The sequence below is a fragment of the Leptomonas pyrrhocoris genome, assembly GCF_001293395.1.
Source record: "Leptomonas pyrrhocoris isolate H10 chromosome Unknown, whole genome shotgun sequence".
Lineage (NCBI taxonomy): Eukaryota > Euglenozoa > Kinetoplastea > Trypanosomatida > Trypanosomatidae > Leptomonas > Leptomonas pyrrhocoris.
The window spans coordinates 214,171-227,225 of NW_015438367.1; the positions used below are offsets into that span (position 1 = coordinate 214,171).

At 52.1% G+C, this 13,055-nt stretch overlaps 4 protein-coding genes across 4 annotated transcripts; all 4 read left to right on the top strand.

Annotated features, from left to right (window-relative positions):
• Positions 1–435: 435 nt before the first annotated feature.
• On the top strand, positions 436–2,717 carry ABB37_05608 (hypothetical protein; the record flags this gene model as incomplete). The annotated part of the gene is made up of 1 exon (XM_015803697.1): positions 436–2,717. Exon 1 carries the CDS (start codon positions 450–452, stop codon positions 2,715–2,717), a length of 2,268 nt encoding a protein of 755 aa, XP_015657522.1. The 5' UTR covers positions 436–449.
• Positions 2,718–3,164: 447 nt separating this feature from the next.
• On the top strand, positions 3,165–7,094 carry ABB37_05609 (putative protein kinase; the record flags this gene model as incomplete). The annotated part of the gene is made up of 1 exon (XM_015803698.1): positions 3,165–7,094. The coding sequence occupies exon 1, from the start codon at positions 3,762–3,764 to the stop codon at positions 7,092–7,094; it is 3,333 nt and encodes a 1,110-aa protein (XP_015657523.1). The 5' UTR covers positions 3,165–3,761.
• A 1,192-nt stretch (positions 7,095–8,286) lies between these two features.
• ABB37_05610 (myo-inositol/proton symporter (MIT)) lies at positions 8,287–11,979 on the top strand. The gene has a single exon (XM_015803699.1). It carries the CDS (start codon positions 8,691–8,693, stop codon positions 10,365–10,367), a length of 1,677 nt encoding a protein of 558 aa, XP_015657524.1. The 5' UTR covers positions 8,287–8,690; the 3' UTR covers positions 10,368–11,979.
• A 286-nt stretch (positions 11,980–12,265) lies between these two features.
• Positions 12,266–12,893, top strand: ABB37_05611 (putative transmembrane protein; the record flags this gene model as incomplete). Its single annotated transcript, XM_015803700.1, has 1 exon — positions 12,266–12,893. The coding sequence occupies exon 1, from the start codon at positions 12,444–12,446 to the stop codon at positions 12,891–12,893; it is 450 nt and encodes a 149-aa protein (XP_015657525.1). The 5' UTR covers positions 12,266–12,443.
• Between the last annotated feature and the right edge of the window lie 162 nt (positions 12,894–13,055).

Sequence of the window (13,055 nt, forward strand, 5' to 3'; positions counted from 1 at the left end):
ACGCCCCCAGAGCCGAGCACTAACGCCAGCATTTTCCGCGAAGGAAAGGACGGCCAGCGCACGGACTTCCATTTTCAGCCAGAGACACGAAACAGAACAAGCTTGTTGCGTCAAAATGAAGTGCACGAAATTCAATGGGATGGTTTCGCTGTTTCTCAGTGTCACAATGCCTCTTTTTCTTTCCAACGCGGCCTTTTACTGGCCCTCTTGCCGCCAGCGAAAGTGCGCTACCGACGATAAAGAAATTATCGGCGAAAATCAAAAGGAGAACCAACAAAAATGCAGTTTACTTTCCAATGACTCCTCTTTGTTTATAATATCGTTCCTTTTCGACGTCTTTCCCTCTCCTGCTTTTCTTTATCATTCTTTATTGTTATTCTTTAATAATAATAATAATAATAATAATAATAATAATAATAACCAATCACGAAACGCAGATGTTTTGAAGAATGTGGAAAAACTCGCTTGTTGATATAACGAGACGAGCTGGCAGAAAAACAGCTCTGCCTCAACTTCAGAAAACCGTGAAAACCGTCCTCGCAGATGGGCGGGTGTCACAGGCATCTGCGCTGAGCAGCGCACATCCGATCTTCTCCCCAGCGTCAGAGGCTCTGCATGTTTCCCAGAGTGACTATCAGCATCAGCTCAAGAGCAGCATTTTGCAATCATCCTTGGAAAATGACAAGCCGTTACTTAGAACAGCAGACCATAGCGATGCGTTGCTTCGGCAAACAGAACACTTGCCGTTTTCATACGCACAAGAAGCGTTCTGTGCATTAATGAAAGCAGGTGAAGTCCAACTTGCACTTCAGCTCGTTTCGTTTTGGCAGCAAGGCGACAGGATCACCAGTGTGCGGCTGTCTCGTCGGAAGGTGACAAAAGAGCTCCGTAAAACAATTCAAGTGCTGGAGAAGTTGAAGGACTCCACAACGTTAAAGGCGCTTATTAATATTCTCAGTGATTCGCTGAAAGAGCAAGTCTTTGCGCAAAAGATGTCATTGCATGCAGTGGCTTTGACCCATTCCCGAAGTGGTTCTCCTCGTGTGCAATACAAGCTTTTTGCCCCGTTAGGTGCCGTAGCAACATCTGATATCCTTGTTTGTGCCGTCGAGGCCGCCTGTCGCTTAGGGAAAAAGGAAGGAATGTCGGCCTTCGAGAAAATTCTGTTAGCTGATCAATGCGCAAGCTCCACTATTAGCGAAGTACTTCCAAGTGGAACTCCACGATTGCCTTTTCCTTTATATAGGCAAATTGAAACCTTACGAGTAGAAGAAAACCTGGATGATCGTTTTATCCATCAAGTGTGCCCTGATATTGCGAGCAAATTAGTGCATCCGTCTCATTACCGCATAATCGACATTCTTTCACTCAGCATCGACGAAGCAAAGTACATCGACAGCAACTGGAAAATACAAGAAATACTTTCGGCCTCCTCCGTTAGTTCTGATGCACCTTCCAATGCCTGGTGTCGTGTTGCGCGTCGAGTTCTTCCGCAGTCGCCGTCGCTGCAGAGCGTAGAGGAGAAGCAGCTATTAATCTCATTAATCAGTCACAAAACCCAACGTGCGGAGGTTTTACAGGATCAGACATGGATGAATTTACGGTCTCGTGTTATTAAGCTGTTGAAGAACTCAAAGCAACCCGTACGACGATTTACGGCAGCAGCGTTGCTTAATTGCAAGCACCTTGTGACAAGCTTGAAAATATCTCCTGTCGAAATCGGATCGGTATACGCACAATCGTTTTACTCAAAAGGACGCGTTGACCCCGCACTGTGCGCATTCTGCGACTTTGCTGTCCGCCGTCTTTGTCGAAACGGCCGATACCGGGACGCGGCACGCCTTGCGTGGAATCACCTGTCAGTTGAATGTCCTGCCACGAAAAGCCTTTTCCACGCTAGCTCCACCGCAGTCGATTTCGCTGTGCTTTCAATGAGTCGAGCCATGCGCGATGAGGTAGCGAAAGGAAATGCACAAAACTGGATGGGGTACAGGTCTCTTGCCTTGCTTCGTCTCGCCGCCGTTTCTGGTAACAGCGTCACGGTGCTGCATTGTGTGCCAATATGTGTGAACGCAATGAATTGCGGTGTTCCTTTTGCTGCCATCAAGCAAGCTTTGTCCTGCGTTTTCAGCAGCGACGACGCACAAAGAAAATGGGCTGTTAACTTGGTTCGCCTTTGTTCACAAAACGAAATTGTGCCAGCGCAGCTTTTGCCGACTCGCCGTGGTGTTTCTTCCGACTTCCGCAAACTCCTCACCAGTGTTTGCGGGGCGAAAGCAAATTTGAATGACGGACTGCTCGTTCACAGTCCTTCCCGCAGGAGGCAAATCGCACTGTGGGAAACTGTCACTGATCCGGAAGTGAATCCCCGCCTAAATGCACTCACGCTGGCAACGTTTTTAAGCGAGGATGTTCGCAGTGATATTCTGAACTGCTCGTTTTTGTTGCATTCTCCAAAAAGCGCACTTGGAGACGATTTTGCACGCAGTCCTGCTCCCACTGTAGACGATATTTGGAGTTGGGAAGTGGCTGCGTCCATAGCTTCGAACTGCACGACGCCGGAAAGCTATCGGAGCTTTCTCAAGTGCTTAAAGCAACGTAAACCGAAGTTACCCGTTGGCTGCTCAACTGATTTGGATTATTTTTCCGCCGTTATGTCAAGTGAACTAGAGGGCCACGACCTGGCGAACGTAAAGACAATGGTCACAGAAAAGTAAACTAATAGCATTTCTTTTTCCTTTTTCTGTTTGGGGGAAATATTCTGTGCAGTCAAAAGTCGTGAAGGGTCGTCTGCTGCGTTCTCTTCATTTTACTACTATTTTGCTTTCCAAAGTGAGCTCACGCATTCTTTTGTTACGATCATGATCATCAAGTAAAAAAAGTTTGAGTTGACGAACAAAACTGAAGCTGTTAAAGTAGACGCTTGTCTTTTTTCAGCGACTTCCCGAAGGTTATATGCCTTGTAGGACAGTGAACTCATTTTCCTGCTAAGCGCTTTATTCGATCATAGAGTAGATCGTCTTTGAAGCATGATCCACCTCGTAGCATATTCACTGCTCAATGCATTATTGAAATATCAGATTCTCTTAATGACCGAAAAGATTACCAACTACTGTGTACCTCAACAACCTAAACTACAATTATGCTCTGCTTTTCTTTTTTTTAGTTACTGGAAGAATAAAAGAAGCAGGCATCTTATATAACTTTGCCGCCTTTCGACGTTTCCTCGACTTTTGTTTTTTTGTTTCTTTTATTGGTGACGATTTGAAAGTCTTAGAGTAGGAGTATATGACTTTTTATATATGTACATATGCAATTACGTAGGCTCATCGTTCATGCTTCCTTCAGAGTCATCGCAAAGCAGTAATCAATCTAGTTTTCCCTTTGAAGTATGTAACCTTCTACTTGGAAAAGGTGGGAGTGGCCAAGTTTTTCTTGGTCGCGTTAGCGGATCGGACCATTATGTTGCCATCAAAAAAAGATACGCTAAGACAGATACTCCACAAACTCCCTTGATCCAGGGAACCCAAAGTGCGCTGCTTCTTACATTCGGTGCGCGCAATACTGCCGAGGGCGACACACGATCGCTAAGTCAAGTAGAATACAATGAAAATGGGCCGCTCTCTCAGCGACGTGAGCTCGACCTTGGCGAGGAAAGTGTAACGCAAATGATAGCTCTGTCGCAACAGAGCGGCAGGCAAATAATAGAGAACGTTGACAAAAGTGCCCATTCTGTATATTTTCCCAAAGCCCATGCTCTCATGGACGAAGTGTCAGTTCTCCAGTATCTTGGCTCCCATCCGCAAATTGTCAGAATTATGGGGACCTACACCACATCGAGGTACATCAACTTTTTCTCAATGGAGCTGATGGATAGCGACGTCGCGAGAGAGCTCAAAGAAGCGAACCTGTCTTTTCGGAACGAAAGCGTGTGTGTAGCGACTGCATATTCAGTTCTCAAGGCATTAGAGTACTCGCATGAACACGGGGTGGCGCACCGTGATGTGAAGCCCGGTAACATACTGCTGAAGAAGCTGACGAAAGCGGAAGACTGGCCATGCATGCTTTTACCTCTCGACAGCGATAGTACTAAATTGCTGGCGCCATCAAAAGCGGATTCTAAATCCGCAAGTGACGACGCTGCATCATACGTGAAGGCTGCACTAGGAGATTTCAGCGCGGCACATGGCGTTTTAAGCACCGATGACGCAGCCTTTGCAGACACGCGCGGCACTCTGCATTACAAATCACCGGAGCAGCTGATGGGACGGCGAGGTACGGTTTCAGACAACTTCACCGCGGTGGACCTGTGGGGTCTCGGGTGCACAATGTACGAGATGATTATGGGCAAGTGTCCTTTTCCCGGGAACAGCGAGCTGCAAGTGCTGATGAACATTCTTGACCTTATGGGCAGTGACATTCAATCCTTTCCATCAACAACAAAGCCGAGAAGGCTTTTTCAAGGCATGTCCGTTTCTGCACCTTTTCTGGATTTGCTGCATCGGTTGTTAAGTCTCGACGCATCTGCACGACCTGCAGCAAAAGAGGCGCTGCAACATCCGGTGTTTGAGTCACTCCGCGAAGCTGAAGCGCACTTTCAAGGCTCACAGAATTCAGCCACCGGACAGTCAGTGCCGCCTATCATTGGAATCTCACTGGTGCTCAAGTACGCTTCGTTTACGCACGTCCCACAGCTTCGTTTTTCTCGCATATCGCGCACTCCGCTCGCTGCACCACTGCTCGCCCCAGAGCTGCGCAATTCGGCAGAGGCGCTTCGTTTTCGTTACGTGGCATCGCAAAGCTCGGCGGAAGGCGAAGTCGCTGCGCTATCGGCTCTCACGCACTACGCACAAAAAGACAGTGTCTCCCGACACAAAGAGGTCAGCGGCACTGATGAAAATGCAGGCGCAAATGAGTGGAAGAAAGCCGATGAGGAAAGCGTTGAAACCAGAGCAGCCACCCGCGCCGAAAGCGTCCAGCACCGCAGTCCTGATGCAACGATGATGTCGTTCATGAGTGAAAGCGAGTATTTGCACTGGTCCGAGATTCGCCCTATGGCACAGCCCTGTGCGCTGACCGCGTCGCAGCTGCAGCGCCCACCTCCACAGTCCGCTGACAATCTTGATCAAAGCACTAACGGTCGTGCGGCGGGTTTGTTCGGGGGAAATACTGGGAGCACGCCGTCCCCGTCGATAAACTACGCGCAACAGCAGCAACGTCAGCTCTCGGAGTCCTCGCGGCACCCTTCTGTTTCCATGTACCGCAACACAGTTGCACGCGCATTAAACATTAGCGATTCAAGCATAAAAGTTGCTCGAAAGGAGCGCAGCATGTCGCACGTTGACTTCGACCTGAGCCCCGTCGCTGCCACGCAGCTGTTCAGCGCGGACGCGGACGCAGACCTCAGTACATGCGTCGTGCCTCACGCCGGAATAACCGCGATCCCGCGTCCGGCGCTGCCGGTGCTGCAGTTAAAATGCGGAAGCACGTTTACGGCCAGCAACCTGCGGACAAACTCGAGCTTTGAGCGCGACGGCAACGCGATGCCCCACCGTGGTGGAAACTTTGTTGCTGCAGGGGCAGTGGCGACGCGGGGCTTTGCAGGTAATGCGACGGGGAACGGCAACTCCTTCAGCACGCCACGTGAGAACGCGTTGCGGCGCACCACAAGTTATGTTGGCCGCGCGCTTTGCCTCTCCGAAGAAACAGATCGCTTTGCTCGCCGCAGCATAGGCTCCTGCCCAAGTCAGCAGAGTTGCCTCAACTCGCTGCTCGCCTCACCTGCGCCGCGCAGTCGCGTGCAGGAAGGCTCCTCTCCGCACCCGTCGCCGATTCGGCCGCACGACGCCGCGGCGCGGTCGCCGTCCGGCTTGCCAACTGTAGAGCGCAGCGGTCTCTCATCCGATGACTCTGGAGTAGGTCTCGGATGGATGAGACTGGGATTTGATACAGGAGCCGGCAGCAGCACATCGGCGGACGCCAGCGTCTGTGCTGCGACCGCCATTTTGCCGTCTGCAAACACGGAAGTAATGGCGCAACAAGACGAAATGATCTTGCACATGGCCGCGCCGATGCTGACCGCAGCGCGTGCTGAGACGCGGCGCAGCTCGTGCGGTGGTGGTACGGCCGGATTATCATTAACATCTCCGCTTTCCGAATCTTCACAAGTCCGGCGTTTCCTCCCACGCCCCCTAACAAGCAACTCGGCAACACGGCTTGTTGCGCCGCCTCCATCCTCGACCCCCGCAGACCCGTTGACGAGCAACGCGTGCGGGGAGTGCAGTAGCAGTGATGACCACGCTATGACGGCGCGAGTATTGCCTCTGCCAATACCGCTTTCCGTTGCTGCTGCGCATCACACACCCAGCGTGTCCCGTGAACTCTCCTGCTCGCCCTCTGCGCCTCCCTCACCGTTGTCACGAACGAGCACGAGTGCGCTGCTGCCGCTGCACGAGACGCCGCACACGCAGCGATTTCCGCGCCGCTTCGCCGCGGCCTCGTCGAAGCGTCGCGGCGGCTCTGCCACCGTCACCGTCAAGTCCGCGTCCCCAGATCATCACAGGCAAGAGGCAAGCGAGGCCCAGGTGCTGCAGAGTCATGACGTCAACCTGCCGCTGTTACTTGTCGGCGACAAGACGCACCGGCGGCGCGCCGTCACGCCTGTGTGCGTCGCGCCCTCTTCGTTACCGGGTGCGCAAATCACGCTGCCCTCGTACCACGCTGCCGCCGCTGCGCGTTCGCAGCGTCACTGCACCCCTTCGTCGACAGAGCCAGGTCGCGAGGCATCGGCCGCACCTTGGCACGACACACATCCAGTGTCCGCCGCGCAGCTCAACGCCTCTGATGTGTTTGCGGGGGTGTCTTCGCTGCACTGGGGTGGGCACGTAGCCGCGTTGTTGCACACGCCGCCACAGTCTGCTGGCGTCGAGAACATGCGAGCAGTGGTGGTAGCGTCTGATGAGGAGCAGCGCTGCATTGGTGACTGTTTTTGCGCTGCGACACCGCGTAGCACCGGGCGTAGCGCATACAAACGACCCCGCGAGGAGTTGGTGAGTGAGGAGAGAGAAAAGCCAGCCGAAGAGTGTTGGATGTAGTTTTTTTTTCGATACTCACGCTTATATATCTTCGCTTGTCTGTACAAACTTTTCATCATTCATTGTCATTATCATTATTATTCTCACGGCTTCACGATGGTTTGTTTTTCTCGTTTCCGTTTTTGTTATTAGTAGCACCGTAGAAGTCACGGCGTGAAACTCGCACAATGACTCGCCCACTCAGGAGGACGTTTAGACGGTGCAAATGCACACTACACATTTTCCTTCTCCCTTTTCCTAGATGCACCAACTCCTCACACTTTTCTTTTCCTTTTTCTTCTCCCTCCCACGGCGCCGCGTTCAATGTGTTTGATGCAAAACTTCGCCGGCTCGCATTGCAAAGATGGACGAGCAAACCACTTCTCTTTCCTTCGTTTTCTTCCTGCGCGGCGCTGCATGCGAGACGATCTCCTCCGACGCAGCTCAACTGGAGGCGCCGCTTTCAACGACAGTGGAGCAGAAAAAGAACAGCAAATAAAGCTACACTAGAAGAAAACCGTAAAGGGAAAGCGGAGGAAGATTATTTTTTTGTTTGTTTTGAGATTATATACACGCATAGACTCTTGTACACCGTTTTTGTTGTTGTTTGTGTGGTTGCTCTATTCTCTACCATCACAAAGGCTTGTCGATATACAGATCTACATTTCTTTTTTTCCCTGATGTCGACCTCGCCACTCTGACTCCGACTTCGCACAGCTGTTGTTGAATGAGTAGGACACCAATAATGACTTTAAAAAGGAATGAGAACGAACGAATAATACCAAATGTTATCTGCTCGTTATGGCGAATGCAGTATTTCTTGAAGGTCGTCGATGGTTGTGGAGGGAGCTTCCTCCTTTTTCTTTTCCTCTACCCCCCCCCCCTCCCAGCGTCCCAATACGAACGACTCGCCTTTTCTCGTTCAATCCCAAGCTGTGTCGCTGGGATGCCTGTTTGCGGAGGAGCCGGCGCAAGCGTCACATTTTAAAATGTGACTGTGCCGCATCGTGGCGCTCTTTCTTTTGATGAGGTTTCCTCCCCCACCCACCCCACCCTCCGCGGACTCTCTATGCGCTTTTACCATTCTCACTTCTGCTTTTGTCTTTCCTCTTCACATCTCCACTTCTGCTGTTGTCTTCGTACGAACGAACACCGCGATGTGCCGCTCTTTTCCCTGGTGGCCAACGTCGCACTCCCTCACACACTCGCACACAGTAAACACGTCCGTAGGCGCTCACCTAACTGAGAAGGCTTTTCTGGGTCAGGGAACGTAGTATAACATGAAATTAGTTTGTGTTGACACCTTTCTTTGTTGTTATTATTGCTGTTATTATTATCTTCTGCTTGTTGCCACGTCTCGCCAGGGTTCTTTGCACCAGTACTCTTTTCTTCATTGAACTGCAGTAGCGGCGGTATTACAGGGGGGGGGGAGAGCGTTACCACGACGCACTTCCTTTGAGCGGCTTTGCGTCTACTTCGTGAGACTTTATTTTTGTTTTCCTCTTCGCTTTTTACTTTTCCCTCCCATCAATTCGAGGAACGAAACACAAAATATATACATACGTAGATTATTACGCACCTACGCGGCCTCATACAACGACGTAGCAGTGAAAGAAGATGCGCACATCAGTGATGCTGTGCGCCGCCTTGGGCGGTTTTCTTTTTGGCTACGACACCAGCGTGATCAACGCCGCACTCTTCCAAATGAAGGACCACTTCGGCTTTGACGAGCATTCCTGGCAGTACGCCTTGATTGTGGCCATCGCCATTGCCGGTGCCTTCGTCGGCGCCTTCGCCTCCGGCTTCATCTCTGCCGCCTTTGGACGCCGCCCGTGCATCGGGGTGGCGGACGTGTTCTTCATCATCGGCTCCGTGCTGATGGCCGCCGCGCCGAATGTGGCGGTGGTGCTCGTGGCGCGTGTCATCGTGGGTCTCGCGATCGGTATTAGCTCCGCCACGATTCCGGTGTACCTGGCGGAGGTTACCGCGCCCCAGAACCGCGGTGCCACCATCGTGCTGAACACGCTGTTTCTGACCGGTGCCCAGCTCGTTGCCTCCGGCTTCACCGCCGCTATGGTGATCTACACCGACAAGAACGTCGGCTGGCGCGTCGCCATCGGCGTCGGTGCGGTACCGGCCATCGTGCAGCTCTTCTGTATCCTCTTCTTTCTGCCGGAGAGCCCGCGGTGGCTGCTGGCGCGTGGCAGCCCGGACGAGGCGAAGAACGTTGCGGACCGCTTCGACGTTGACTTGTGCGAGTGGCAGGAGGGAGATGAAATCCCCACCGTCAGCATCGACTACCGCCCCCTCCTCGCGCGCGACATGCGCTTCCGCGTGGTGCTGAGCTGCGCCCTGCAGATCATCCAACAGTTCTCTGGCATCAACACCATCATGTACTACAGCTCCGTCATCTTGTACGACGCGGGCTTCCGTGATGCGAAGATGCCGGTGATTCTGTCGATCCCGCTGGCCGCCATGAACGCCATCTTCACCGTTGTGGCCATCTTCACGATTGACCGCTTTGGCCGTCGCGCGATGCTGCTGCTGTCCGTCTTCGGCTGCTTCGTGCTGCTGCTGATCATCGCGATCATTGGCTACTTCCTCGGCAATAAGATCCCCTACAACGTGGGTGGCTGGCTCTTCCTGGCGCTGTTAGCCGTTTTCTTGGCCTTCTACGCCCCCGGCATCGGCTGCATTCCATGGGTGGTCATGGGGGAGATCTTCCCGACACACCTGCGCACGTCGGCGGCCTCGGTGGCCACCATGGCGAACTGGGCCTCGAACGTGCTCGTGTCGCAGGTGTTCCCGATTCTCATGGGCGCCATCGGCGTTGGCGGCACCTTCACGCTGATTGCCGGCCTCATGGCCTTTGGCTGCGTCTTTGTGTATTTCTTCGCCGTCGAGACGAAGGGGCTGACGCTGGAGCAGATCGACAACATGTTCCGCAAGCGCGCTGGCCTGCCGCCACGCATCCATGAGGCGGCGGGGGAGGGTAGCAGCGGCGCCCGCTACCGCAAGGGCGATCTGGACCTGCTCGGCCACGACGACGATGAGGATGACTTGTCCTCAGGTAATCAGATAGACGACATTGTGGCGCAGAAGAAAACGAACGCTGCGGCGACGGCGGACCGCGAGATCGTCACCGGCGGCAACGGCGACGCGAAGTTGTCTTCCACGGCGGAACCGAAATCGCTGCCGCGCGAGATGATGCCCACGACGACGGAGGCGGCAGCTGCAGAGACGAAGTCACAGCAGAAAGAAGAGACAACGGAAGCGACGAAGTCGGCGGAGTAGCTTGCAGTGCCTCCTTTAAATGGTCCTGCCTTCTACAACCCTGAAAAGTTAAGCCTCATCTTCCCGCATCACCTTTCGTACTGATTCTCCAGCTTAATCGTGCGCGCGTGTGTCTGTATCTCGTGAAGGGGTTGCATCCTCATCGTCCTTTTGGGTTTCTTTTTTGCTGTGCTTCTTGGCCCCCCTCCCACATCGTTAGAGATCGCTTGATTTCTATTCGGTTGTTGATGGCACTTCGCACCAGTTTTTTTTTGTGCCTTCTCATGTACGTGTATTACTGTTCGTATTTGTGACGCCTAAACAGCAAAAAGCTGCCACGGCAGAGCATTTCTCTCCCGACCCTGCTCCGTCTTCTTTTGTTTGTTTGGTTTGTTTATTATTATTTTAAAAACACCTTCCCTTTCTCTCTTTATGGTCTCTTTCCCCTTTTTTTTTTTAGAGTATCACCTTTGTTCTGTGCGACACTCTTTTCAAAGCCACCCATCTCGTGCGCTCGCTCTGCGTCGCCTCTTCTCCCGAATGAGCGCGTAGCTGTCGGTGCGAGGGTGGTTGCATGCACGCATGCGCTCTTCTTTCTTCTTTACGCCGTCTTCCTTCTGCCTTTCGTGCGTCTCGCTTTCCCGCAGCCTATTCCCGCTACAGGTTTTTTGTTTTCTTCTCTCCAATACGGGAGCGAGGAAACCGCGGAACGAAAGAAAAGGACATGTGCAGCTTTGCATAGCCGCCGACCGCTCCTTGTCATTTTTTCTGCCGCCCATGACCGCGTTCTTGACAAGGCAAAGTGGTCTTATCCGGCTATTGGCACCTTGATGAAACACTAGTCATCTTCCGGCTGCTCGGCTCGGTGCGTCGCGATGTCGATCAGCAAGCAGAAACCGAAGAACAAAGACAACTATAATTATAGTAATGAACGAAAGGGAAGTGCCACGCACACATATATTTGCATCGTCGTTGATGTCCGTCTCACTAAACTGAGGCAATGTGCATCCGTCTTCTCGTTTGCTGCTGTTGTTGTGGTTGGTTCTTTCAGTCTCGCTCTGATCCTTTAACGTACATCGCTTGAGGCCCACGAGCATGCCCCGATGAGGCATGTGAGGCTTTTTCTTTTCTTTTTTTTCATATAATTCCCTCTCCACTCCTTTTGCGCTCTCGTTGTTCTGCTTCTGACAGACTGCCTTGGACAACTGCATCACAGCAAGAAGAACGAGCGCGGAAGGAGGAGGAGGGGGAGGGGAGAGGGAGGGGAACTGCGAGTCGAAGCAGCTCCAAAAGAATAGAAGAGGGAAGAAACACTGTATGGTGAGTGTTTCCTTCTAGCTGGCGAAATGACAAATCGATCTCTCTCTCGCTCCATATATATGTAGGACTTTCATGATCTCCACTAAACCATGCTCGTACCTCAGCACACAACGAATTGCAGCTGCCCAATTGGGATCTTTACTTTATTTTCATTAATGTTGGGTTTGTTTGTTTGCCTATAATGTGAAACAAGAAGAAGAAATACGAATGCAGAAACGACAAGGTGCTGCGTCTTCTGCGGAAAAAGAAAAAAAACACGTAGAATGCACGTCGGGCCCTATGAGACTTGTTATTTATTATTATTATTACTATTATGTCATCTCGCCTTACGCCTGCGTGTTCGCCGCACGGTGACGAGGGTGGTCCACTACAATGGAGGCGCAGAGGGCAATCAATCTGCCAAGCTAACACACACACACACACACACACACACACTCTCGCCTGCTTTTGCGCTCATCGCGGCAACAGAAATGAAAAGCAGGGAGAGAGGGAGGGAGACGACGTGACGTTGTCCTCCCTCTTGTCGCTTTTCATCTCTGTGAAGGCGGTTGTCAAGCAAGTTTCTCTCTATCGTCCCCGTCTCTCTGTCCACTTTATTAAGATCATTATTTTAAATTCTCCTCTCGGGAGTTGCGCTCTTTTAAAACAATAAAAGGCGCGAAAGGTGTTGACTTTTTTGTTTTATAAGGCGACAACTTTTTGGCACACGAGAGTCTCTTTGCACACCAAGTACCAACAGAAATATATTTATTATTATTTGAGAGCGCAATCGCCGCAATGCTGCGACTTTCACGACTAGCGCTGTTCATCGTACCGAGCAGCTCATCACCGGAGCTGCCTCCGTTTCTGAGTACGAAGGAGAAGCGCGCCGAACCGGCCCTCGGTGACGTTTACCGCCGAGTGATGGAGTACGATCGCCACCGCAGCAGCAGCAACGAAGAAAGGTTCACCGTACGGTCTCTGCTACGTGGGTCCTGCACGCAGAAGTACTTCAGTGGGTCGATGACCGGGGCGGCGACGACGGCAGCTGGGGTGGCTCTGTTTCTACTCACTTTTTCATTCAACATCGGCAAGCCGGTCGTGGATGCGCACCGCGAGTATTTCTCCAAGCTGGACTTGAAGAACGACTCACATAATGATGGTGATGCCCAAGATCGTGCGGACGGCGACGCCCCCAATCCAGTAGAGGAGTTTGACGACGTGGCCGTGGAGGAAGAAGAAAGCTGATGTGTAGAGGGAAAGACCCGCTCGTTAAATCGGTTTTTCTTCTTCTCTACAAAGGCGTACTGAGTGATGTATGAACTCCGGTTGCCGGTGTGCCGATCTTCTTCTTCCTTTTTTCCCCGAGCTCGTTGCATGGCTTTTTCGTTGCTGCTTATATATATGCGT

Bases quoted from the DNA above. Each gene is read 5' to 3' on its own strand.
- ABB37_05610 (XM_015803699.1), top strand. From the start codon at position 8,691: ATGCGCACATCAGTGATGCTGTGCGCCGCCTTGGGCGGTTTTCTTTTT.